This window comes from Trachemys scripta, chromosome 2 (genome assembly GCF_013100865.1).
Source record: "Trachemys scripta elegans isolate TJP31775 chromosome 2, CAS_Tse_1.0, whole genome shotgun sequence".
Lineage (NCBI taxonomy): Eukaryota > Metazoa > Chordata > Testudines > Emydidae > Trachemys > Trachemys scripta.
Genome location: NC_048299.1, coordinates 141,837,527 through 141,863,790, shown reverse-complemented (window position 1 = coordinate 141,863,790; position 26,264 = coordinate 141,837,527). Strand labels below are relative to the sequence as shown.

At 49.9% G+C, this 26,264-nt stretch overlaps 1 protein-coding gene across 1 annotated transcript; it reads right to left on the bottom strand.

Annotated features, from left to right (window-relative positions):
* Positions 1-6,723: 6,723 nt before the first annotated feature.
* Positions 6,724-21,912, bottom strand: LOC117872847 (neuropeptide FF receptor 1-like). Its single transcript, XM_034761653.1, has 4 exons — positions 21,777-21,912; positions 16,236-16,565; positions 12,491-12,590; positions 6,724-8,143 (listed from the first exon to the last, which is right to left on the bottom strand). The coding sequence occupies exons 1-4, from the start codon at positions 21,910-21,912 to the stop codon at positions 7,258-7,260; spliced, it is 1,452 nt and encodes a 483-aa protein (XP_034617544.1). The 3' UTR covers positions 6,724-7,257.
* Between the last annotated feature and the right edge of the window lie 4,352 nt (positions 21,913-26,264).

Sequence of the window (26,264 nt, the reverse complement as noted above, 5' to 3'; positions counted from 1 at the left end):
CATTAGCCTTCTTGGCAACAAGGGCACACTGCTGACTCATATCCAGCTTCTCATCCACTGTAATCCCCAGGTCCTTTTCTGCAGAACTGCTTCTTAGCCAGTCGGTCCCCAGCCTGAACTGTGCTGGAGCGATGGATGGCACACACATCCCTATTCTGGCACGAGCCCCCCCTTGCCACTGAGTGCATCAACAGAAAGAGAGACTTTTCCATGGCTAGGCAAGTGCTGGTGGGTCACTGACATCAGCATGGCCAGGGATGGCGCATGATGTTTGTATCTTTAAGAACACAGGACTTTTCAAAGCTGAAGCAGGGACATTCTTCCCCAACCGGTGCATTACAACTGGGGATATTGAAATGCCAACAGTGATTCTGGGAGCCCAGCCTCCCCTGGTTCACAGAGCCATGTACTAGCCACCTTGACAGCACCGACAGGTTCAGCTACCGGCTCATTAGATATACAGTCACAATGAAAAGGGAAAGGTAAGTCTCAAAACACCCTTACGTTATCCCCGTTATATGCTAATTGTCATGTCGGCTTTGCAGCATCTCATCACAGCAGCGCTTCGCAGCACAAGACATGGGGAGCACGGCCTAGTGGGGAGGAGGGTAGAGCTGTTCTGTGAAAAGCTGGGCATGGGTGTAGGACGCGAGCAGTGAATATTGGCAATAGGTTCACGGGCAGGGGTGAGTTTGGCTGAGATCTGACTCCTGAGGGTGACAAAGGCACAGAGAACCCAGCTACTACTGGCCTTCCAGAGCCGCCTGGGCTAGTCTGCTGCTAGCCTGTCTGCTGCAATGGGGCCAGCTGATCTCTTCGCAGAGGGGTGAGCCAAAGTGCCCTGCTGGGGGGGGGGAGAAACAAGGCTGCCATCCCTAGAAGTGTTGGGGAGAGGACTGCAGAGGATCTGCGTGGACATTTCATGGAGCGCTCTCAATAGGACAAAAGGGACGTCCCTATTCAGAGAGACAAAGTACCCCAGATGGCGCCCCTGCATAGCCCATCAAACCAAACAACTGCCAAGTGGGCACCGACCGTTTCTTCTCTCGCTACCCAAGCACAGGCCACTGCTCTCATGTGGACGGTATAACTGGACTGCCAGGCTATTTTTTTTAATGTATTCCCACACATTTTATTTTCTGACATTATACCAGTAAAGTATGCCATTAAAAGTCAACGTCTTTGTTCTCTACGCTGGTGGCTGGGATGGTGTGACACTTAGGGTATAATCTGGACTGTTGAACGGCGGGATTCCTTTACACTGCTTTGCTGGAGAACAATCACTTCTCCAGGTTCTGCTCACGCACAGCTTTCAGCAAGGAAATTCACTCCCAGCGAAATGCATGAGCACTCTGACCCATCGCTCATGAATTACATACAGGGCAACACCCGCAAATTCTTAGTCCCAGACTTTCCCCCAGAAATGTGTGTCTTGTAGTGCACGGTATCCTCCTGGACAGGACAAGCTCAGCAAATGAAAACGATAATGCACCATCTCTGTTATCCCTAATGGAGTTTCCCACACACTAACTCAAACTCACACTGGTTAAGGTAAAACAATAACACAAGTGTATTAATGACAGAAAGAGAGATCTTACGTGACTACAAGTGATAAAGCATAAAAGTCAGAATTGGTTAGGAAAAAAAAAGAGAAAAATGCAAGTGAATTCCTAAACTTTAACAAGCGAATGATGTTCGTCCATCGTTATCGATGAAGACCTCAATAACTCATTCTTTCGATGACCGGGCTCTGTGCGTCTGAAGATGACTGATCAGTCTGATTCGGGCGTGGAATGTCCTGTCACACGTCGGGCAGACATGTAATGGCACTGTCAATGATGTACGAGCAGCTGTGGACTTGCGCAGCTCACGCTTTTTTTCAGCCTCAGCAATACGCCTCGCCTCAGAGGTATTACTGCCTGTGTGAATGAAGCTACGCCATGCTGAACGGTTCAGTGCGAAGGTTTCCCATGTGGCGGTGTTGATCTCAAAGGACTTCAAAGAGGTCTTCAGTGTGTCCTTGAACCGCTTCTTTTGTCCTCCATGGGAGTGCTTTCCCTGAGTGAGTTCTCTGTAGAAGAGCTGTTTAGGAATGCGTTCGTCTGACATTCTCACGACATGTCCGTCCCACCTGGTCTGGGCTCTCATCAGCAAGTGTGAACTGACGGCAGACTGGCTCTAGTAAGGACATCAGTATCGGGCACTTTGTCCTGCCATCTGATTTTTAGAAGCTTTCACAGACAGGAAATGTGGAAGTGATTGAGCCTTCGTGCATGACTCCGATAGACAGTCCACGTCTCGCAGGCGTACAGCAGAGTTGGAAGCACCACTGCTCGGAAGACCTTCAGCTTCGTTGGTAGGATTTAAAGCAAGTATCTTTCTCTCACCACAAGTTGTAATAGCTCACAGGTTGGGTTTCCTTTCAGCCAGGAACCCCTCCCCCAGTTCAGGGTCCTTCAGGTGCTCATTGATGACATGAGCAGAGAGCTGGGAGGACGAGGCCCCTGTCTCTCATTCTTATTCTCTCTCCCGTCTTGGAGAATTACCCCTGCCGGGGTGCAGACCAACAGTCTCTTGTGTACGTGAGGTCTGAACTGTCTCTGAAATGAAATGTAAATTTCTTGTTTACACCTTCCCGGTTCTGAAGAATAGCTGTGGAAGCCGGTGATCACCCTTGAACATCTGGCTGGGGAGCTATTGCATGGTTGTCTCTGAAAATCTCGGTTGGATCTGATTGTCTTAACAATGGAGCATGTTATACCGATAATACATAGGAGCATCTAATAACTTCTCAGACAGTGTTGATACACACATTTTACCAGGACAACAACGTTCAGCAGATTATGAGTTTTCAAATGATACCTCACAAGGCACACGTACAAAATGTATCATAATCTTGTAAAAGTGGTGACCGTAATAGCATCGAGCATCACAGATGGGTGCGATTTTTAAATGGCGAAGAAGGTCACGGGAGGGGAGGGCGAAGGAGGAAGGGAGGTAAATGAGGTTGCTTGAAACCTCATTTACCTCCCTTCCTCCTTCGCCCTCCCCTCCCGTGGAAGGGGAAGAATTACTATGGGGAATAATTCATGTACAAACTTACCCGAGCTCCCTTGTCCTTCAGCAATGGGCTAATCTGTGCTGGCTTGAAGGGACTGGCTTGACTTCAGAGGAATTTCAAACAGCTCCTGACTCACGGTATGGTTTGAGCCCCACACTGCATCACCCCGCCCATCTCCTCCTCACTGTTCATGGCAGGTGTCTCTGCCTGGGGTCCTGCAAAGCGTCCACAGTTATGTGCAGGGTGCTGGTGGGGTCAGCTCCGGGTCTTCGGCAGTGGGTCGCTCTGGGTGTATTCGGCGGCACTGAAGGACCTGCCACCGAAGACCCGCTGAAAACTCTCGTGGGGGCCCCTGCGGGGCCCAGGGCAAATTGCTCCACTTGCCCGCCCCCCCGCCGGCCCTGGGTTTTGAGTCCACTCTCCATGTTTGAAAACCAAGCGCCCTCTGACAACAGGTCAGGTCTCGGCTCAGCTCCCGACGGTGCCAATCCCAGTGGTGGGAATCGGGATAGCTGCACGGGCCCTTTCCTGGGGACATACTGCTGCTGCTGCCTCCCCAGACCAGTCGGTCCAACAGGTGGCATTGACAAAGAAAGGCCATCAGCAGCTCAGGCCCAGCCAATGGATATGCCAGAGTGGCACAGCCTCATGTGCTGGGCTAACGGCCATGGGCACCCATTGGGAAGCCAGGCGTTCCAGCCACCAAGAGATTGTCAGGCTTGGGCAGAATTCTCCACAATCTGTCCAGAGTCTGAAGCAGCGACGGGGAAAGATGCAGCTGATGTGGCCACTGGCATGTTCAGGGAAATGGGGGGGGGGAGACTCGGGAAACAGCACCTCTAAACGTGGGAGGGACGGCGGGCGACAGCGGGGCTTTGTTCAACCCACCTCGTCCTGGAACACAGCCAAGGGAGGCTCTCTCTCGCTCTCTGTTTTTATACCCGACGCTCCTCCTCATAGTCTCTAAGATCCTGAAATATCAGCCTGAATGCCTGGCCCAGCATCACACAGCCTGCAATGGCCAGTCTGGGAGAGGCCTGATTCTCATCTCCCGTGAGTTCTACTCGGCGTAATGCCTTTGACGTCCGGGGAGTCATTATGGCCGAGACAGCGTGAGGGGCAGCGGAGTCTTGCCGAGCAAGGCCCCTCTCCCCTGCACCAGGCTTGTCTCCCAAGTCTGGGGGCTGCTTGAGGACTAGATTGTGCATGTTTGCACAGACCTCTCAAGGACTGGGTTGCTTTCCTGCCCACAGACACCTGCCCAGACAGGCTGCCAAGAATACAGCTGAGTGTGCCTGGTTGAGGGAACTCTCCCACTGAGAGCACAAGATCTCACTGCGATAATACGGCCTCCCCCCTGGATTGCACAGAGGGGAAAAGCTTCTGCAGTTGTGGAACTACAATTACAGGCTGTCATGTCCTCGGATGCTGCGATGTAGCTTGCCAGGCTCTGCGTGGAATAGAGCCCGGGGGAGGGAGGGGGGGAGAGTATCTCTTGTGTGTATCGGGGAAAAGTGAAGCTAGTGGCTATTGAACAAACAGAAACTGCAGGCAGCAGAGGAGGCAGGAGGGACAATCAGATACAAACATTGAACAGTGACTGGAGTTTTTCCTTTCTTCCCACAGATAACAAGTCTAATGACAGCCCCAGGATGGCAGTTAGTTATGTTTTGTATACAGATTGGCTTGTGGATCCCCCCGCCCCGAGATTGTATGCAGCTAGGGAACAGACTAATGCCTCTTGGCCTCCCCCCTGGGCTGCTGCCTTAGAGCACCATGTTCTGAGGTCTCTGGCTTCTGCCTAGTGCATTGAGCAGGAGCCTAGCAAGCAGGACCCCTGGGTTCTGTCCCCTGCTCTGCCACTCACTTACTTTGTGACCTTGGGCAAGTCACTTTGCCAGCTGGTGCCTCCCTTGCCCTATCTGTAAAATGGGGATCATGAGCCTGCTGAAAAGAGCTTTGGGATCTAGCGGTGACCCATACTGCATATGGCAGTGGGGTTTGGGGAGCTCTAGTCCTACACCCCACCAGTTCTGCATTGACTGTTGTGCTGTAAGTATCTAAGAATATACTGGAGGGGTTTAGGGTCCCCATCTTGAATGGGGGAGTCACTGATTGTCCACCCCAAACCTGGGTATTGTGTAAGAACCCTTCTGGGCCTCTCTGTTCTCAGCTGGTGTTTGCATTCTGGTTTGACGTGTATTGGGCTTTCAGGAGGGGGTTGGTATGTCTTCATTCCCTTCAGGATTAGTGGGGGGGATGGTCATGTGCTCTGTGAGTGCCGAGCTGGGTGCTTGTCAGCACCCTCTGCCTCCCAAGCTTTGTTTCCCTGGGTGCTTTTTGTGTGTTTGATTTAGTCTCATTGTTGAGTCAGCTGTTATGGCTGATTAAGTGGGAAAAAAAAAAAAAGGACTAATCTGCTTATTTGGTGACAAAGACAGTTTGCTCTTGACTGTGGCTCTCAGTGAAAGGATTCCGGCAGTATTTATTTTCGTGCACATAAGAATGACCAATATACAGCGCTGTTGATTTTCAGCTTATTTGAACAAACATTAATTGGTCCTTGCAACACCCTTTGCTTTCTCTTTCCTGTTATTTTGGCACTGCTGGGATTACCTAGTTAATGCAGAGAGCGTTAAAAGGATTTTTAAAAACAGTTCCGTTTCACAAGCTAATAAATGGTTGATGACTGGCGTGGCTTGGATTTTACAATGGTCCTGTCTTTGCACTAGTGACAACTGAGCAAAACGGAGCAGAATGCAATGCTAACCCAAGTGAACAGCCCACATGGAAAGTCTGTCATCTGAGATACAGCCCCATCAGTTCTGTACAATTTGGGGGACTCCATTCACTGAAACTGGAATAGTGAAATGTACTTTTCACCTCCCTGCACCAGTGTTGCCCTGTGAACTATTTGCAATAGTTTCTACCAGTTTGCCTGGTACTGGAGTCAGGCTAACCGACCTGTAATTGCCAGGATCACCTCTGTGGCCCTTTTTAAAAATCAGCATCACCTTAGCTACCTTCCACTCATCTGGCACAGAAGCTCGTTTCAGCAATAGGCTCCATACCACAGTTAGCAGTTCTGCAACTTCAGATTTGAATTTTGTCAGAACTCGGGGGTGAATCCCATCTGGTCCGGGTGTCTTATAACTGTTTAATTTGTCAATTTGTACCAAAACCTCCTCTGTTGATGCACCAGCGTGGGACAGTACTTCAGATTTGCATAAATGTCCATTGCCTATCCCATGGCTATCTCCAGGTGCAAATACCCATTTGGCATGTGAATTGATGGACTTCCAAGCCACCAATTTCCCAGGCAGACTTAAGCAGCAGTTTGTAAACTTGGTCAAGAGGGACGGTCCATGTTGTGTAAGGACAAGCTTTCATGTGCAAGTGGGGAAAACATGCTTAGCCATGACAGGCTGCAAATGCACTGATGGTTTGCAAATCTGTCTCACTGAGGTTCATGAAAACTTAGCACTAGGCAAATGATCGAGAGAGCCTTGTCTCCCAGTGAGAAACCACGGCTGGAGAGAGGGCTGGTTTTAAGAGTCTGCAAGGAATTAGCCTTGGAGAATTTCTCCCTGCATTGAGCACTGGATCATCCCAAACCCAGCTATCCCACCACAACCCTCACAGGACAGTTGTGTCAATGCATTTCGCTTTTTAGTTTTGCTGTTATTTCTTTTCTCATCTCTCCGTCCTTTACCCAGGGTCTGGCGATACCCGCTGTCCGTTGTATCAGCTGCACACCCTCACAACCCATTGGCAGCTAAGCATAAAGAGAAGGTGAAGGACGTCCAGTTGAATAAAGTTCAATCCACATAAAACAACCTGGTTCCATTGAGCAGGAACATGCACACTTGTGAGGATGACGATCCACAGATGTCGAAGTGCTTTACAAAGGCGAGTCAGTATCACAGCTACTCTCAACTGGACACATCGGAAATCCGAGGCACAGAGAGAAGAAATGACGTGCCCAAAGTCCCACAGCAGGTCAGTGGCAAGGATACAACGCAGGACTCCACAGGATCAACCACCCTCCTCTCAAATGCACCTTTGTGAACTTTTCTTCTCACCTCTAGAGTGAATGAAGGACCCCAGCTAAGCCGAAGGTCTCTTCCACCTGAATGAGGAGAAGACAGGCTTTTCTTCTCATAGAAATAGGGGAGGGTATTGCTTGCTCTCCACTTTTATGCCTCTGGTTTCTCCCAGGCCTGGGTTACTCTGTGGTAGGGCATTATTTTATCAATGTTTTCCAAGCCAAGGCCAGGGCACATGGGCTGAACACTTCTGGAGAAGAGAGAGGCAGTGTTTTGAGTGTGATGGGAGGATACACAGTTGGAGGAGGTTGCCTTCGCAAAGACTCTATTGCACATCCTGAAGCTGGTGGGGACGCGAGAGTGCTCAGAGTAAGTCTCCTTATGCTTTGTCTCCTGGGAACACAGCTGGAAGTTAAAGGCCGCCTGGAAGCTCCTCCTGAAGTTCTCGTTGAAGTAGCCGTAGATGACTGGGTTGATGCTGCTATTAGAGAAAGCTAGCCAGTGGGCAAAGGGGAAGAAATAGCCTGTCAGCAAATCCAGATGGTCATCAGTCAAGTTGATGTAATCCACCAGCAGCATCAGCGTCCACAAAGGCAGCCAGGAGACCACAAAGAGGAGTGCAACCAAGATCAGCATCTTAATGACCCTGATCCTCTTTCTGGATGTGCTACCGACTCTGCTGGCACAGGTGGGATGTTCGGGGATGGGCACCGTGGAGCTGCAGAGCTTCAGGCAGATTCTTCCATACATGAAGACAATGAGCACGAGGGGGATGAGGTAGATGTGGGTGAAGAGGATGGTGGTGTACAGTTTCCGCATGCTGCTGTCAGACCAGGCCTCGTAGCAGGTGTAGAGGGGGTAGGTGGTGTTGTGCCCATCGTTTAGCACCAGGAAGTGGTCCTCCATGTGGGCGACGGTCAGCAGGATGGCAGAAGGGCACATGATGGCTATGGCTAGAACCCACATGATGACGATAATTATCACAGCCTTGAGAAGACTGAGCCGCTCCCTGAAGGGCAGGATGATGCAGTGGAACCTGGGGAGGAGCACAAGATATTAAAGAGAGCCTATGGCCTGGAATCCGATATCTACCAACTTATAGTGGTTGTTTCTACTGCAAAATGTGATTTGTTCCATTGCTTCCAGGCTCACTAGAGTACCAGTCTCCAGTAGCTGGACTCACTTGGGACTTCTACTATTGCAGAATTAGATGTTTGGCTCTGGTCAGAGCTCTACCCAACCAAAGCTTTCCAGTGAATTTCAGTTTCCAAAATGGATTGGTCAGGCCTAGGATGGTATGGCCAGCCTACAGTTCCACCTTGGTGGAGAGAAAGAAATCAGCCTTAATATCTCGATGGCTCACAGGGCAATCCCATAACATGTGCTGGTTATAAAAACAATTTGGTTTAGAGGACACATGAAGGCAGCTATAAAAAATAATAATATATAACAAATGAACGAAAGGGGAAGATGATAGTAATGAATATAAATCATAAGTTAGGAATTGAAGAAAATTGATAAGGGAAGCAAAGGGACACAAGGAAAAATCTGTGGACAAAAGAAATCCTGACAATGATATTGGTCCATTACTAGATGGAAATGGTAGAATTATCAATAATAATGCAGAAAAGGCAGAAGTGTTCAATAAATATTTCTGTTCTGTATTTGGGATAAAAACAGATGATATAGTCTCATCATATGGTGTTGATAACACTCTTTCCATTCCACTAGTATCTCTGGAGGATGTTAAACAGAAGCTACTAAAGTCAGACATGTTTAAATCAACAGGTTCGGTTAACTTGCATCCAGAAGTTTTTAAAGAGCTGGCTGAGGAGCTTGCTGGAGTGGTAATGTTGATTTTCAATAAGTCTTGGAGCACTGGGGAAGTTCCAGAAAACCGGAAGAAAGCTAATGGTGTGCCAGTATTTAAAAAGGGTAAACGGGATGACCAGGCCTGTCAACCTGACATCGATCAAAGGCAAGATAATGGAGCAGCTGATATAGGACTCACTGAATAAAGAATTAAAGGAGGGTGATGTAATTAATGCAAATCAACAAGGGTTTATGGAAAATACATCCTGTCAAACTAACTTGATATATTTTTTTTTATGAGATCACAAGTTTGACTTGAAGGGTTAAAATCCATGTGCATGTTATATAACAACCTGGTATATGGATTGTGCCAGCTCTTTCTTAGACCCAAAGTCCAGAGTTTGGCCTGGAGACCAGAAGCCGTGCAAATAGTGATTAGCTAAGAGAAAGCTGGGGTAAACAAAATAACATTGCCTTTGCTAAGATCTGCTTGGTCAGTAGAAATGCCAGATGTTGAAGCAATAACTGAATAATTATGTTTCATCCAATGTTTCAAATTGAACGAAGGATCCCTGTTCCTATTGTGTTTCTCCTGAAGGGAAAACAGTCTTCCCACAGATCCAACCTTGAGTTTATGAAATATTGGCACATGTCACTATAATGATACGGCATCCTTCCACCTCCCTTCCAAGGGACCAATGCCCTGCCTTAAGACATAAAGGAGACAATCTCTATTTTCATATGCTTTCACTGTTTCTTTGCTTTATCCCCTAGACATGTACCTGTCGGACAATCAAAGGAGTTACTCCATTCCTATGGACCCCAAATCAGAATTCAACATATATATTTTATACTAATAACATTTTATCAAAGTATTAATCAAATGTTAATTTGCTAACTTGAGACCATGGGCGGAGACATTGTGTAACCTTTTAACCATTGGCTATTGTGCTATCTTGTCTTGCTGCAAAACCTATCCCGGGGTGTGGAACTGCCTACCCCGTCACTTTCCCCCGCCCATGGAAAATCTATATATTTCATTGTAATCAATTGATTGACAGTGTCTCTGAGCCTAATAAGCCAGGTGACACTCCGCCAGCGCTGTGTGTAATAAACCCCGATGCTTTGACCTCTACACGGTGTGGATTTATGTCCTTCAGACTGATAAAGGTAATAGTGTTGACATAATATACTTAGACATCTGTAAGGCGTTTGATTTGGTACCACACGACATTTTGATTAAAAAACTAGAATGACATAAAATTAACATGGCACATATCAAATGGATTAAATATTGGCTAACTGATAGGTCTCAAAATGTAGGTGTAAATGGGGAATTGTCTTCAAGTGGGTCTGTTTCCAGTGGAGTCCTGCAGGAATCTGTTCTTGGCCCTACACTATTTAACATTTTTATCAATGACCTGCAAGAAAACATAAAATGATCACTGATAAAATTTGCAGATGAAGCAAAAATTTGAGGTGTGATAAATAATGAAGAGGACAAGTCACTGATTCAGAGGGCTCTAGATCACTTGGTGATATGGGCACAAGCAAAATATATGCATTGTAATAAAGCTAAATGTAATAGTATACATCTAGGAACGAAGCATGTAGTCCAGACTTACAGGTGGGGCACTCTAATGTGGAAGCAGTGACTCTGAAAATGATTTGGGGAACAGATGGACAATCAGCGGAACATGAGCTCCCAGTGTGATGCTGTGGCCAAAAGAGCTAATGCAATCCTGGGATGCAGAAACAGAGGAATTGCAAGTAGGAATTGAGAGGTTATTTTACCTGTGTTTGGCACTGGTGCAATTGTTACTGGAATCCTGAGTCCAGTTCTGGTACCCAGAGTTCAGGAAGGATACTGATAAATTGGAGAGGGGTCAGAAAAGAGCCTTGAGAATGATTACAGGATTAGAAAACCTGCCTTATTCTGAAAGACCCAAAGAACTCAATCTATTTAGTTTAGCAAAGAGAAGGTTAAGGGGTGAGTTGATCACCTTGACTTTACATTCCTATACCTTGACTTTAGCAAAGTTTTTGATATGGTCTCCCACAGTATTCTTGCCAGCAAGTTAAAGAAGTATGGATTGGATGAATGCAGGGCCAGCTCCAGGGTTTTGGCCGCCCCAAGCAGCCAAATAAATAAATAAATAAATAAATAAAGCCGCGATCATGATCTGCAGCGGCTCCGAGCGGTAGTGAGGGACCGTCCGCCGAATTGCTGCCGAATAGCTGGACCTGCCGCCCCTCTCCGGAGTGGCCGCCCCAAACACCTGCTTGCCAAGCTGGTGCCTGGAGCCAGCCCTGGATGAATGGACTAGAAGGTGGATAGAAAGCTGGCTAGATAGTCGGGCTCAACTGGTAGTGCTCAATGGCTCTATGTCTAGTTGGCAGCTGGTATCAAGCGGAGTGCCCCAGGGGTCAGTCCTGAGGCCAGTTTTGTTCAACATCTTCATTAATGATCTGGATGATGGGATGGATTGCACCCACAGCAAGTTTGCGGATGACACTAAGCTTGGTCGAGAGGTAGATACACTGGAGGGTAGGGATAGGGTCCAGAGTGACCTAGTCAAATTGGAGGATTGGGCCAAAAGAAATCTGATGAGATTTAACAAGGACAAGTGCAGAGTCCTGCATTTATGACGGAAGAATCCCATGCAGAGCTACAGGCTGGGGACTGACTAGCTAAGGGGCAGTTCTGCAGAAAAGGACCTGGGGATTACAGTGGACAAGAAGCTGGATATGAGTCAGCAGTGTGCCCTTGTTGCCAAGAAGGCTAATGGCACATTGGGCTGCATTAGTTGGAGCATTGCCAGCAGATCGAGGGACATGATCATTCCCCTCTATTCGGCACTGATGAGGCCACATCTGGAGTAGTGTGTTCAGTTTTGGGCCCCCCACTACAGAAAAGATGAGGACAAAATTGGAGAGAATCTAGCGGAGGGCAACAAAAATGATTAGGGAGCTGGAACACATGACTTATGAGGAGAGGCTGAGGGAACTGGGCTTATTTAGTCTGCAGAAGAGAAGAATGAGGGGGGATTTGATAGCTGCTTTCAACTACCTGAAGGGGGTTCCAAAGAGGATAGATCTAGACTGCTCTCAGTGGTACCAGATGACAGAACAAGGAGTAATGGTCTCAAGTTGGGGGAGTTCTAGGTTGGATATTAGGAAACACTATTTCTCTAGGAGGGTGGTGAAGCACTGGAATGGGTTACCTAGGGAGGTGGTGGAATCTCCATCCTTAGAGGTTTTTAAGGCCCGGCTTGACAAAGCCCTGGCTGGGATGATTTAGTTGGGGTTGGTCCTGCTTTGAGCAGGGGGTTGGACTAGATGACCTCCTGAGGTCCCTTCCAACCCTGATATTCTGTGATTCTATGATCACAGTCTGTAAGTATCTACATGGGAAACAAATACATAACAATATACTTATAGACAGCAACCAAGTCACCTCTGGACCTTCTTGTCAATAAGCTACATTTAGTTCCTTCATCTTCACCTCAGATCAAAACTTCTTAGCTCTATAACGGGCCAGATCAAAATGATGAGATCACGGGAAGCTCACCTGTCCATGGCGATGGCCACGAGCGTGAAAACGGAGGCCGAGACAGACGATCCTTGGACAAGGCCACTCATGGTGCAGACGACCTGGTTGAAGGGCCAGCCTGCAGAGACACACGGAGCCAGCGTGAACGAGCAGGAGGAGTAAAAACTCGCACTTTCCCCCCTCACGCTCCTAGGGCGGGGACTTCGGCTCTCGCAGACAAGCCAAAGGCTTTACCCGACCCTCAGCCTCGCCACGTGGGCCCTGTTTAACACGGCCGGGCAAGTGAGCGTTGTCCCTGGCCTCGGCGGCAGGGCTACCTCTACGCCATTCTCAGGGTCCCTTGTCCTAGCACCAGCGCTGCGGAAGCAGCTCTTTCACTTTGGCCCATGGCTAGAGCCTGCTACTGCCCTGCCGAGATGGTGGGAGCTGGATCTACATGCTGGGGTGTCAGGTCACCATTCCTAGCCTCGGGAACGCAGCCCCCCTGGGCTACAGAGCTGGGCGTAATGAATGAGCAAGAGACTCAGGGTGGGGGAGCCAGCTGTGCTCATGTGCTCAAATTAACCGCAGAGGCACTTGCCAAGGGCCCAGGCCTAAGGGCCTCAAACCCGCGAAGCCCATGGAAGTTTGCCTGAGCAAGGACTGAGCAAAAGTAGAGTCAAACATGGAGCAAGGCCTCAGGGCCGAGATTCAGCCTAGCCATGAAAACCGCACCCAGGGCAAGGCCTGGCTGGGAATCTCCTGGGGGGGAGGGGGGGCAGCCATCCAGTTCAGGAATTGGACTGGTTTCCTGTGGCTGTTGAAGAGAACAAGATACGGCTGCATAAACTACCCAGCCACCGGGAAGCTGCTTTTAGCAGCGTAACCACGCTCTAACCACTAGGGGGAGCACTTCACCCTGCAGCAGCAGTGGGATAGGTGAATGGGAACTCACAGAATAGCCAGCAAGACGGCATGGCTAGTGCTGTCGGTGCCTAGCACATCGGCATGCCCAGGTGAAGGCAATGGGACGGCGAGGCCATGCCAATGCCCCTATGCCTATAGCAAATCTGTCTTGTGCTGCGCTCAGGCCTGTAGGTGCTGCAGCACCTTGCATTGAGGATTCCAAAGTGCTTTACCCACATTTGTTCATTAAGCCTCAAACCATCCCTCCGGAGGAGGTATTATCATCCCTATTTCACAGCAGAGGAAAGTGGCACGGAGGGTGAAGTGCCCAGTGACACACCCAAGTTGGTGGCAGTGCCAGGAATAGAACTCAGGAGCCCTGGCTCCTAGCCCTGCCCTCTGAACTCTAGCCTCCATCGTCTTCAATAGCATCCGACTCTAACCCTATGACCCCACTAGCAGGCAGCAGTGCACATTCTGAAACCACCTGATGCGTGGTGGCAGTTTGCAGTTGAAGACACTGCCCTGAGTAAGTGCAGCTACCTCTGCCTGGCTGGCTGGCTCTTCAGATGGGATGCAAACAGAACCAAAGTTGGACTCAAGTTCCTCTTTCTACTGAGAACAAGTGCTGGTCAGCAGCGCGTAGTCCATTGCTGCCTTTGTGCCTGGCCTGCCTCACTCTTGTCCTTTCCTGTTAAAACACATCACCAGTTCATATCCCAGAGTCTCACATTCCTGGACTCAGACAAACCCTGGCGGTTAAAGCATGAAGTCTAAGATCACTTCTAGCAGCCTTCACCTTCATAGGAGCACAGACAAACATCTCCATCTAAAAAGAAGCTTGAATAGCTGTGCCTCCTGAAATCCCCTTTACTCTGCCCCTCCCATCTTGCTCTGGGAGGTACATGCACCACCCACCCCCATGCCCTACTTAGGCTTTCATGGGTAGGCTGAATCTCGGCCCTGAGGCCTTGCTCCATGTATGACTCTACTTTTGCTCAGTCCTTGCTCAGGCAAACTTCCATGGGCTTCGCGGGATTGAGGCCCTTAGGCCTGGGCCCTGTAGCTTCCATCCTAAAATCACTACAGACAGTTATGAACTGAGCTAAGGGGGGAGGCTAGACAGTGCAGCAGCACTGCGCTGCCCCCAAGGGAACATGGCTAGTGCTGCCCCCACCTCTCCCACACCTGCGAGAGTCGGCAACAAACGCTTGGGGAATGCAAGCTGTTCCTTCTGAGAGTCGGTGTAAGGAGAACTCCCCACCACTCTCCTGGAATCAGTCACCCAGTCACGCATGCTTGGGGATTGGTCCTGCTTTGAGCAGGGGGTTGGACTAGATGACCTCCTGAGGTCCCTTCCAACCCTGATATTCTACAATTCTATGATCAGTCCATCAAGGTCTCCATCTGGCCCTGATCCCTGCGGTGTCTGGGTCCACCCTGTGCAGGCAGATTGTCCCAAAGCACATCGCTCAGCTGCTTCATGCCCCACCCAGTGTTCCAGCAAGGGGCAGGACCAGGATTTGGCCCTTTGTGAGGGGAAGTGGGACAGCCACCAGAGGGTTGGGATCCACGGCTCCAGCCTCACCTTTCCCCTGTCCCTTCCCGTGGGAAAGGGAAAGCTCTGGCCTCAGTCGCTTGCTTGGAGTCCCATTTATTCTGATGGGTCTGCGGGCAGGACTGGGCCCCTGCGGTCCCAGGTACGTCCAGGAGAACTAATTGACTTTTGAGGGCTGTTTAAATTCCATTTCATTAAAAGTTCAGAAGAGTCCAGCCAGAGGAACAAGCGCGATCACCTGGGCAGCAAACTCACCCCTCGTAGGCTGCAGGCCAGCTCAGTGATGCAGTCCACTCGGACAGTGTGTTAATCACCACGTAGAAATGGGCCCCGGACCCCAGGGCCAGATGCTGAAGATTTATAGCACGTGCCACGTCATCCAGAACGTGTTAGTGATGATGGGAGCCAGCACCGAATAGCAGGAGTGCTCGTCAGACTGCGCCCCCCTCAGTCCAGCCAGGGCTCAGAGCACATGCCTCCGGCAGGCTTATCCCACAGGAACAGGTCTCAGCCCCATAAAGCCAATGGATTCGAGGGGGTGGCATCCTGCTCTAGGAGGTACGTGCACCACCCACCCCCATGTCAAAAGATTGGCAATGCCTCCACCCACTAGCCTGGCCATCTCCCTTCCAATGAGTCTGCAGCATCAGGCGGCCTGTCCCCCGCTATGTACGCACTGCCAAGCAACCCTGAAATAAGGCTCACCCGCCGGAAGGCATCATCCCCTGTTTACACGAGACAGGGAGGTCATCTGAAGCTTTGAGTCTTCATAGATCGGTAGCCGTCAAAGACACAAGGGAGCAGCAGATCACCCAGTCTGCCCTGCTGCATATCACAGACCACAGAACTTCACCCAGGGGTTCCTGCATCAAGCCCAAACACTTGTGCTCGAACCAGGGCCTATCCTTTATACAGCATCCAGCCTTGACTGAAGGACTTAAGGATGGAGAATCCCCCTGGGTAATTACCCCTACGGTTACAAAACTGAGCCGGATTTCTGATTTGTCTAGCTTCACCTGCCAGCAATTGGATCTCATTCTGTGGTTGTCAACTGGAGTGAAGCGCATTCTGCTAGCAGATATCGTCTCTTACTTATCGGCCGGGGTCAGGCAGCACTTCTTGGCTTTCTTTTCCTGGACAAAGACCCTAAATTGTGCCCTGGAGCTGGAAGAGGCAAAGACTACTAGGTCTGGATCCCCCTTTAAAGAAGGGGATGGCTGTTGAGACCTGTGAAATTCCTGCCTCTCTGCGCCACCAACCCACGCCCTCCCCAGCTGGTGGACCCCCAAGGCGAAGGCTGACCGTGGGGGGGGCTCTCACCTGTGATCAGATTGTCCAGGAGGGTGGTTGGCACACAGAAGATGCCCACCAGCAGGTCACTGATGGCAAGGTTCAGGATGAAGAGGTTGGTGACCGTGTGCATGCGCTGGTTCCTCACCACCACCAGGCACACCAGGGAGTTCCCAGCCAGGCACGAGAGGAAGATGCAGAGGTAAGCAACAATGAAGACAGCTGCCATTGCTGGAGAGTGCTGGTAGTACGGGAGGAAGGTGCCATTGAGGTGCCTGCCATCCATCCATCTCAGGGTCTCGTTAGCAGAGGTTTCCTTCTGGAGAGACTCGTGGACAGCCATGATCTCAGCACGCTGACCTACAGCGCAACAAGCAAAGTTTCAGCATGCCACCCAGGTGCCTGGGTCTGCTAGCTCTCAGCACCGGGGGGGAGGGATAGCTCAGTGGTTTGAGTATTGGCCTGCTAAACTCAGGGTTGTGAGTTCAATCTTTGAGGGGGCCATTTAGGGATCTGGGGCAAAAATCTGTCTGGGGATTGATCCTGCTTTGAGCAGGGGGTTGGACTAGATACCTCCTGAGGTCCCTTCCATCCCTGATATTCTATGATTCTATGAGGGGGTTTACCAGTCGTGCGGTGACTGTTATAGATCCCACTGGGCTAGCACGTCAGAGCCCAGAGCAGGGATCAGGTGCTGTCCACACAGGTGACAGTTCCAGCCCAAGAGAGCTTACTGGGGCAGGGAACAAGGAGTATAATATGACTCAGCGGCCTGATCTTTGCTACAAACATAGGTTGACCGAGTCGATTTGCATTGCCTGAATTGTGCATGGGCCTACACCAAAATGGGCCTCCCAGCGACATAAGTGCTCCATAACAGCAACCCAGTACCCACATCCCTGAGCCACACAGAGCCACAGTTGGGCATCTTAGGTTGATGCAGTGTGAGGTAGGCATTGCATGACCTGTATCAACCGTAACAGTCCTCCAGCAGCTGTCCCACAATTCCTCTGGTCCCATGACAATGGCCGCTCTGGTCACAATTTGGAACTCGACCGTTTGCGGGGGTGACAGAGCGAAAGCCCGCCGTCTGTGGTATATCCCTCGTCCACATGCACATGTGCTGCATATCCTCATCGTGAGTGGGTACGCGATGCAGGACGGGGAGATATCCCAGTGTGTCTCATGCCTTGTGGAACATTTTCTCAGTGCTTTGTGGGATGCTACTGGTTTGCCCAGGGATTTCTGGGAGCTAGGAGTCAAATTCCCACCATGATACTTTCTCCATCCCATAATGCTTATACCATCCCATAGTTTTCATGCTGTTTTTTAAAATCCCCACAGTCCCATACAATGCATTCCAGACTCCACCATCTCTCTGAAAGAAACCTGGATTCTGCACAACTCAGCATGATTCTCATGAGCGTTGCTAATACAGGACACGTGATTCTCCTGTATTTGCAGAATCTGGACGCGTTGTACAACTACAATGTGGGGTACGATGAGTAAGAGTAAGAAATGTTCAGGCACGATAACTGGAGGCTGATGGACGGAGTGGAAAAAAAAGCCAGGTCGCTGCTGGCATTCACAGAGCAGCTCCACACGGCGGATTGCATCTTCTGGGCCTGAGAAATGAGCACCGATTGGTAGGATTGCATTGTAATGTAGGTTCCGGACAATGAGCAGAGGCTGCAGAACTTTTGGATACAAAAGGTAGGGTGACCAGATGTCCTGATTTTATAGGGACAGTCCTCATTTTTGGGTCTTTTTCTTATATAGGATCCTATTACCCTTCACCCCCTGCAGTGGGGGAGGTTTAGGTTGGATATTAAGAAAAAACTATTTCATTAGGAGGGCGGTGAAGCACTGGAATGGGTTCCCTAGGGAGGTGGTGGAATCTCCTTCCTTAGAGGTTTTTAAGGTCAGGCTTGACAAAGCCCTGGCTGGGATGATTTAGTTGGTGTTGGTCCTGCTTTGAGCAGGGGGTGGGACTAGATACCTCCTGAGGGCCCTTCCAACCCTGATATTCTATGACTCTATGAGGAGGGAGGCAAACATCAAGACCATCCAAAGCATCTGACCTCCTGAACTGATCATTAACAGGAAAAGGGGTATGGAGAACCAGGGGTATGGAGAACCTTGGGTCAAATTCTGCTCCCAGTTACTCCAGTGCCAGGCCATTGGAATCTGCAGGGCTGCACTGGTGTAACTGAGTGAAGCATTGGCCTCATCAGTGATGTGGCTGTTGATAAACAGTAGGTCACGGGAACTGGCCAAAGCGCTTGGCTTCGGTTCTCAAAAACCTTTAGCAATCAGCTGTGGTTGTGTAAACCCCAAACCAGGGGTTGTTTTGGACCCAGATCCCATTGGATCTCAACCCAGGGGTATAGGCAGTGCCAATAACAGATGACATTTTTGGCTCATCTCTAGTTGCCAGTACTTGGATGAATTCACTTGGTACAAACTGGCAGGTCCAGATAACATGGATTTAAGGATGGGAAAGGAATGAATTCAAGCACTGTCAAACTACTAAAACATCATTTTTATTAATAAGGGGGTATCAAAGGGCTAGGGACGAAAGAGAAAATACGGTACAATTGTCAGAAATGAAAACAACCATCCGGGCAGTTACTGCAGTGCACATACAAATTCAATCCAAAACAACAGAATGGCCCAAAAAATAAGTAGCAGAGGAAATACGCAGCCATACCTAGAGGACGAGGGATGAGCACCTGGCTAATAAAAACTGACTATTCCAAAATCGATCAAATTAAACCCACACGAGAATGCAGTCGAGCTAATCTCTCTAGATTTTAATCCGGCGTTTACTAATGTTCCTTGAAATCTTCCTTGAACTTTCACCCAAACAGTCTGCGGGGTAAAGCTGAAGGACCATAATGCCGGGGATTGCTAAGCGGAGACGTATCAAACAGGGAGGTGCCACGGGGAGTAGTGGTAAGTCCAGGTTTGCATCACATTTGCACTACCCAGCTGAGAGTTGGGAGTGTTACAGAAACCTGTGGAGTCCACGCCACAGCATGGAGGCTCTGGAGAAGTTAGTGCTTTGGGCAGAAAATAACCTGGCATCGTTTTGCTCCGGGACATGAGTGACAATGCATCTGGGAGGGGAATCCTTTGACATGCCCATTGTCAAGGGGCCTGTGCTTGGAGAGCAGTCATGCCAGGAGAAGCCTGTAGGGGGACACCGGAGCGGTTGCTGGGGGATACAGCAGCAAACATGGCCAAGGGTCTGAGTCTGATTCTACCTCTACTGCGGCAATGGCGGTGGGCTTACTCCTGATTGACACCAGCATGAGACCAAGATGTGACCCAGAGCGATTTGGGGCTTTGCATGCTGCGGGAAGGGCAGGGTGGCTGCTCTCGCTGGCTCTGGTGGGACTGGGATGTTGCTTTAGGACCTGGGAGACTGAGTCCCAGCCAGCCGGCTACACAAGGAGGGGATTGGGAGAAGAACAGGTAAAGCAAGTGGGGCTGGAAGGACTGACCCATCACAAGGAAAGGCTTCAAGAACTATGTCTAAGGAGTGGCACGGCAAGACATCACCAGCTCCGAGTGAGGAATCCGAGACAGAAGCATCAACGAGGGCGCAACGGAGCCCAGCGGGATGGGGTAGGACTGAGAACAGGCCAATGTGTAAAATATCTTCGCATCTCTGCCATCCAGGTGACCCCCACATGCAGCATGGCACACATCTGGGCTAGCCCCGTTTCTGCTCCTGCCAATGAATCTCCTCCCCTTCACACGGGGCAGCTCTTCTTCTGGTCCGTTTGGCTTCCTTGCACACGTCACTCACCTCTCCAATAGGCTGTGAGTCAGCACAGAAGGAACTTTGATTTCCCTTACCCCCAGGTGAGGCTTTGACAGCTACACTCCCGGCGGCAGAACGATAAACCCTCCTGCTTAAGCAGCAGCGAGTCCTGTGGCACCTTATAGACTAACAGATGTATTGGAGCATAAGCTTTCGTGGGTGAATACCCACTTCGTCAGATGCATGCTCCTGCTTAGGACACACTGATGATCAGAGGAGCATGAACTGTCAGGAGTTAGGAGGAAACTTCCCCTAGGCACAACTCACTGCATAGATGTCAACTTGGGGGTTGCACCTTCCTCTGACACACCCTGTGCTCTCCACCACCAGAGACAGAATAATACCAGACTAGATGGTATTATTATTGGTCTGGTCCAATCCAGCAATTTCCTGCTACATTCCCTGCTATTCCCAGCCTCTGTTCCATACAGCTCTGTCAGTGCATTTCCATTCTGACCTGCAGCTCCCCAAACCACCCATCTTCCTCCATTCTAATCAGCAGCAACCCCAGCTACTCCAGCCCCAGAGCAACAGCCCTATCCTGCCCCCGTTGCTCTGAAGAACCCCACTGCGGTCCCTGAGCACAGTGCGATGTGAGAACAAGCCTTGTGCGCCGCTAAGAGCTAAAGAGTTAACGCTGCTCCAGGCCGTTCTGTTAAGAAGAGGGCGAAAATCTAACTTGAAGCAGAAACTGCAAAAGTTTGATTTTGTTCTATAAAAATCCATCCTCCCTGGGCACATTTCCTATGCCCCAAACATTAACAGCACCAAGTGTTCACGTCCCCTGTCTCCTGCAGAGCTCTATACTCAGCTTTCCTGCCTTGGCTCAGAGAGGAGGTGGTTTAGGTGTGAATCATCTCATGCAGCAAAAACCAAGGATCAGCTCTTTTGTTTTGAATTAGAAACCAGAGAGGTTAGTTTAGCTGAGGTGCCTGCTGAGAACAGATGATTCACTTATTCAAGATCCGAACCGCAGCATTACCCAGCACATCTCTACTTAGAATTCAGTCTAAGACATTGTAGGAGACAGGCCAAGGGCTGAGATGGCTTTATAACCTTTCAAACTTTTCCAAACCGTCCTTTCCACAGCTGAGCTGAGTTTCAGCTCCTTGTTATTTACCCTTCCTTTAGACAAGGGTTCGTTTTTCATTCCCCCACCCCCAAGAGATCTGTTTCCAAGCTGGAAAAAGAATGCCCCCCTTTTCTATTATTAATAATAGAGGGAAAGTATTATATGTCATCCCCTCCATGAAAACTGCCCACTTGACATGATAAGAAGCATTAACCCAGCCATCGGAGACTAGCGCATCACGGTCATTTCAGAGGGAATCTTGAAAGCTCTGTTTGGAACCGAAAGGAAAACCCAGATATTTTTGCTTCAGCACAAATTGCTTCTGTATTTTTAATCCCCATCCCACTCTGAGCAGTGATTACACCAGCGTCTGCAAGGTAAGCTGGTCATTTACAGTACAAATGCCCACACTTTTTCAGTGTGGATTTATCCATTAAAACAAAGCTCAAGGTTTCTGGCACCGGCAGAATCGAATTAGGCACCAATTTCCCTGGATTGCAACACTTCTTTGTAAAGTTTTCTCCCTCCACCCTTTTCACTGGCAAAAGGCAATACATTGAGCCCACGCTGTCAAGCAACAGAGCCCTTTCAAAGCGAAACAACAAGAAAATGGTCAAATATTTTCCGCTTCCTTTTTTTGGCAGGGAAACAAACTGCCCATCCCACTCACCTGTTAAAGCAGTGTCATGGTCGCAAGCACAGTCTCCTGATTCTGGGATGGCTGCAGATCTCTCTTGCCCAGATGGGGCGTGAGAGCTAGTCGAATGTTCCCAAAGACACAGAAGGGTTGAGTCTCTGATACACATTAGATCCTTTCTCCTGGATGGTGTTAACTCCGCAGTGTTCCTGAACTGCCTGAGAGGCTGCTGTCTCCATCACATTATAAACCTGGGGGCAGGTGAGACTGTGATGTCAATCAAGCAGAAATACACCCACAGATTGACTCTCACGTCCACACAGTATCCTACCTACACAATCACACCTGCATCAGGAATCTTTCTGTCTCACACACACATACATTCCTGGTCACTCCTCAGCATACACATACTCTGCTCTGGCAGACCGGATGCTACAGTACCATTTCCCTTGCTGTAGAGATGCCACTTTCCCTTGTGCATTCAGTTTTCGGAAGCTTCCATTGTGCTGGGTGGCCCCTGGGTCCTAAGCAGTGTCAGGGAGGGAAGAGGGGGAGCAGAGCCGGTCCAGGAGAGGCAGCTTTGGCAGGGAGCAGGGGGTGCATTGCAGGACAGCTTTGCGTGTGGAGAGATATCCCTGCAACCTGTCTCCCTAACAGCAAGAAACACAGCCCGGGACCAGGAGAGCAGAGGGAGAAGTCCATGGGGCCCAGATGTCTTTAGCTGAGGTGTGAAATGAGGCTGTAGAAGAGTTTGGAGGAGAGGACGCAGACACAGTTACTGAGGAGGGGATGAGTTTGGAGTGGGGAGGGGTATGTCTGCCAGGTTAGCATGGTGTGGGCACACTTTGAGATTCAAGGCTGTGATTTCCAAAGGTGCCTAAGGGAGTTACATGCCCAGTGGATTTCAGTGGGATTGGAGTGCCTAATTCCCTTGGGCTCATTGGAAATCCCAGCCCAAAGCAGCAACTTCAGCTTTGCCCAAGGTGAGAAACGCACCTTCCCAGGGCCGCCTGTAGGAGAACCGAGTCCACACACAACAAAACCAGCCACAGCAAAACAAAGACAACAGCAACCAACAGTCTCCACACACAGACCCAGGGGCAGGGCTCCAGCCCACCCCCAGCCCTGCTCCCTCTAATAGGTCAGGGTTAAAGAGCTGCTGCGTTAACCCCTTCGGGTCTGGGCCAGGGAGCACCTTTGTACCTGGTCATGCTCAGACCCCTCAAGAGCGTAGCAGAGGGCAATCTGCGGAATCGACACTCTGTTTTTCCATGACCTGCCCCAGACCCTTGGTGCACCACAAAAGAGAACAGCTGCAGGGATAGATGGGGCACCCGCATCCGAGCCTGGAGTTGTCTTTCATAGCTTGCAGCCATGGTCCTGACAGGGGCAAGGGCTCTCCCAGGAAATGATTCCACTGCCCACCTAACTGCACGTCATGCCTTTTCCGTCACACCAGCGTTCTGTTCCTGGGGGAGACGTTTCCGACTGAAATATGGGACGGGGTGTTCTCCACCCTCTGCCCCCGCGGTAGAACCGCCCCGAGAGGCATTCGTTTGTAGTACGGATTCTTTAGTAAAACCCAGGCTCCGCACACGATGTGTTTGACTGGGCCAAATGTGTCTGCAGAAGCTGATGTCCACTGGGCCTTTCAGGGGCCCTTGTTCTTCCGGAGGTCCATTGGGGGGATGTTGTGGTGGAAAACCTGGGGACGAAGTCTCAATAGTACCCTCCTAAGCCCAGGAACGACCTGGCCTGCCATTCAGTGTTAGGGCTTGGGCATGTCAGTAGGGCTTTCACTCTGTCCATACCTTTGGTGATGTCTTCTCCACCAAGCCTGCAAGACTCACCTCATAGAGCATGGCTTACAAATGATCCTGGGTGCCAGTTAGAACAGCAGGTTCCAGATCCCCAAATGAATGCGGGAGGCAACCAAACGGGAGTTACAAAGTATGTTGGAACATGGGGTAGTCAAAGAGTTGCAATGGTGCAGTCCAGTCATTCTAGTTCCCAACCAGACCCATAGTCATTTTTGTACTGAGTTTAGAAGAGTTAATGCCATGTCAAAAGGGTTATTCGGACGAAGCAGGGAGCGGGAAATGGGGCTGTTCAGCAAGGAAAGCGACATCGTGGAAAGATGGGGTTGGGCCATACAGCAGTGTGGATGGGAAGGAGATTAAAGGTAATCTGGGTATGGCACAAAACCGAAATGAATCCTGTCTCTTGGCTTTCAATAAAGCTGCTGATATGGAACACGTGCATGAAGACAGGCTGGCGGATGGAAACAGGGAGTGTCTAGAAATTACCACACCGGAGGTTAAAGAAAACTTAACAAGCGGACTGTACTCAGCTTAGGGGGACAGAGTAATTCCCATCCCAGAGTACTGAAAGAACTGGCACAGGATGTGGTTAGTCTGGTCACGAGGATTTAGGGGTAGTACCATCTGACTGGAGAACAGCCAACGTCAGACATAGATTTAAGGAAGGGCGACAAGTGCAATTACACACCTGTTAATGTAACCTCAAGGCTTTAGAAGAACTCGTGATGGACAGAATAATTCAATTCCTGGCTGTCACGCCGTGTGGACACAAAGGAATTGTGTGACACTTTGCAGTGTTATTATTAATACCAATATTATAAAACTGCAATGACTGGTGCTAGCTATGCTGGGTAAGGTGTCAGGGAAAATGTTAGGATTTATCAAGTCTGGTAATCTTGTATATATGTTTGTATCACCTTTGTATTGTTATAGATTTGTGGGGTAGATCTGTATTTCCAAGCTTGTGCTGCATTTCTGGGTGACACCCCCAGACAGAATGGCATCAGCACTAAACCTATTTGATGGGCCATCAAGGGCAACCAACTGTACAATCATAGAATCATAGAATATCAGGGTTGGAAGAGACCTCAGGAGGTCATCTAGTCCAACCCCCTGCTCAAAGCAGGACCAACCCCAACTAAATCATCCCAGCCAGGGCTTTGTCAAGCCTGACCTTAAAAACCTCTAAGGAAGGAGATCCCTCCACCTCCCTAGGTAACCCATTCCAGTGCTTCACCACCCTCCTAGCGAAATAGTGTTTCCTAATATCCAACCTAAACCTCCCCCACTGCAACTTGAGACCATTACTCCCTGTTCTGTCATCTGCCACCACTGAGAACAGTCTAGATCCACCCTCTTTGGAACCCCCTTTCAGGTAATTGAAGGCTGCTATCAAATCCCCCCTCATTCTTCTCTTCTGCAGACTAAATAAGCCCAGTTCCCTCAGCCTCTCTCGTAAGTCATGTGCCCCAGCCCCCTGATCATTTCGCCCTCCCCTGGATTCTCCTTTCCATTTCCTTTCTGTAGTGGGCCCAAAAGTGGATGCAATACTCCAGATGTGGCCTCACCAGTGCCAAATAGAGGGGAATAATCACATCCCTCTATCTGCTGGCAACGCTCCTACTAATGCAGCCCAATATGTCGTTAGCCTTCTTGGCAACAAGGGCACACTGCTGACCCATACATAACCAAACTTCATATACGACAATAGCACATACAATCCAATGAGATATGACTGTCTAGCAGATCAAGACTTTTAGAACGATACCTCACAAGGCACACTTTGTATAGAACATATCCTAATTACATGACAGTGGGGAGTAAGGGGGTGCCAGGGTGTCACACTCCCCTTCACTGATTACCCTGGGGTAGCTGGGATGGGCTAGTGGATGAAAGCCTGGCCTGGGACATGCACTCAATTCCCAGCTCTGCCACAGGCAGCCTGTGTGACCATGGGCAAGTGCCTTAGCCTCCCTGCGCCTCGTCTGTACAATGGAGCTGACAGCCCTGCCTGCCGCAGGAGGGGTTGGCAGGACAAACCCATCGCTGACTGAGGCCGCTGGATACAGTGCTGGTGGCTATTCAAGTATCTAGACAGAGCAATTCCTCTGGGTATCAACGCAGCTCCAGTTCTGCTCTGATGGTACCTGTTCAGCTGAAGTCAGGACAATAAATGCCCTGAACCTTTGCTCTCCAAATCCCACGGGTGGGGTTGCTTAGCTTTGCTCAGTGCTTATTTCCCTTCCCTGGTTTGTTCAGAGGTAGACGTATCAGAGGTGTGTCTGGCCCACATATCCTGCCTGAGCCCCAGGACGCAGCTGAGCTCCCAGTTCCTCCCCTGAGTCCACCCATCACTGCTGGCCACCTGTGGAGTTTCATGTTTCACTGTAGGTTTCATAACACCATAGCGATGGTGTTCTCGCCTTGGCACAGCTAGTCCAGCACTTCTCAAGTCATGGGCAAGGTCTGGGAACTCCTGTCTGCCCTGACGGGCTCCTGCCCCACTGTTGCCAGCAGGCTTCACGCTGGCTAAGGGAATGTGCCTCTGCTATGGCCAGAGTGCCCTTGTGCTGCCAGGAAGCTACTGAAGGCTGCTCTAAGCTGCATTGGAGACCTGGCTGGCACTGAACTGGCCTGGGGATCTGGGGGTACAAACAGCTCCCTTGTGCCCTGAGCTGCTGGGCAGAGCTAAGAACCCTCC

Excerpts from the sequence above, each read along its gene's own strand:
- LOC117872847 (XM_034761653.1), bottom strand. The coding sequence starts at position 21,912 with ATGTGTATCAGAGACTCAACCCTTCTGTGTCTTTGGGAACATTCGACT. Across the intron at positions 16,566-21,776 it reads CCATGACACTGCTTTAACAG|GTCAGCGTGCTGAGATCATG; the intron begins GTGAGTGGGATG and ends GTTGCGCTGTAG. Across the intron at positions 8,144-12,490 it reads GTGGCCATCGCCATGGACAG|GTTCCACTGCATCATCCTGC; the intron begins GTGAGCTTCCCG and ends GCTCCTCCCCAG.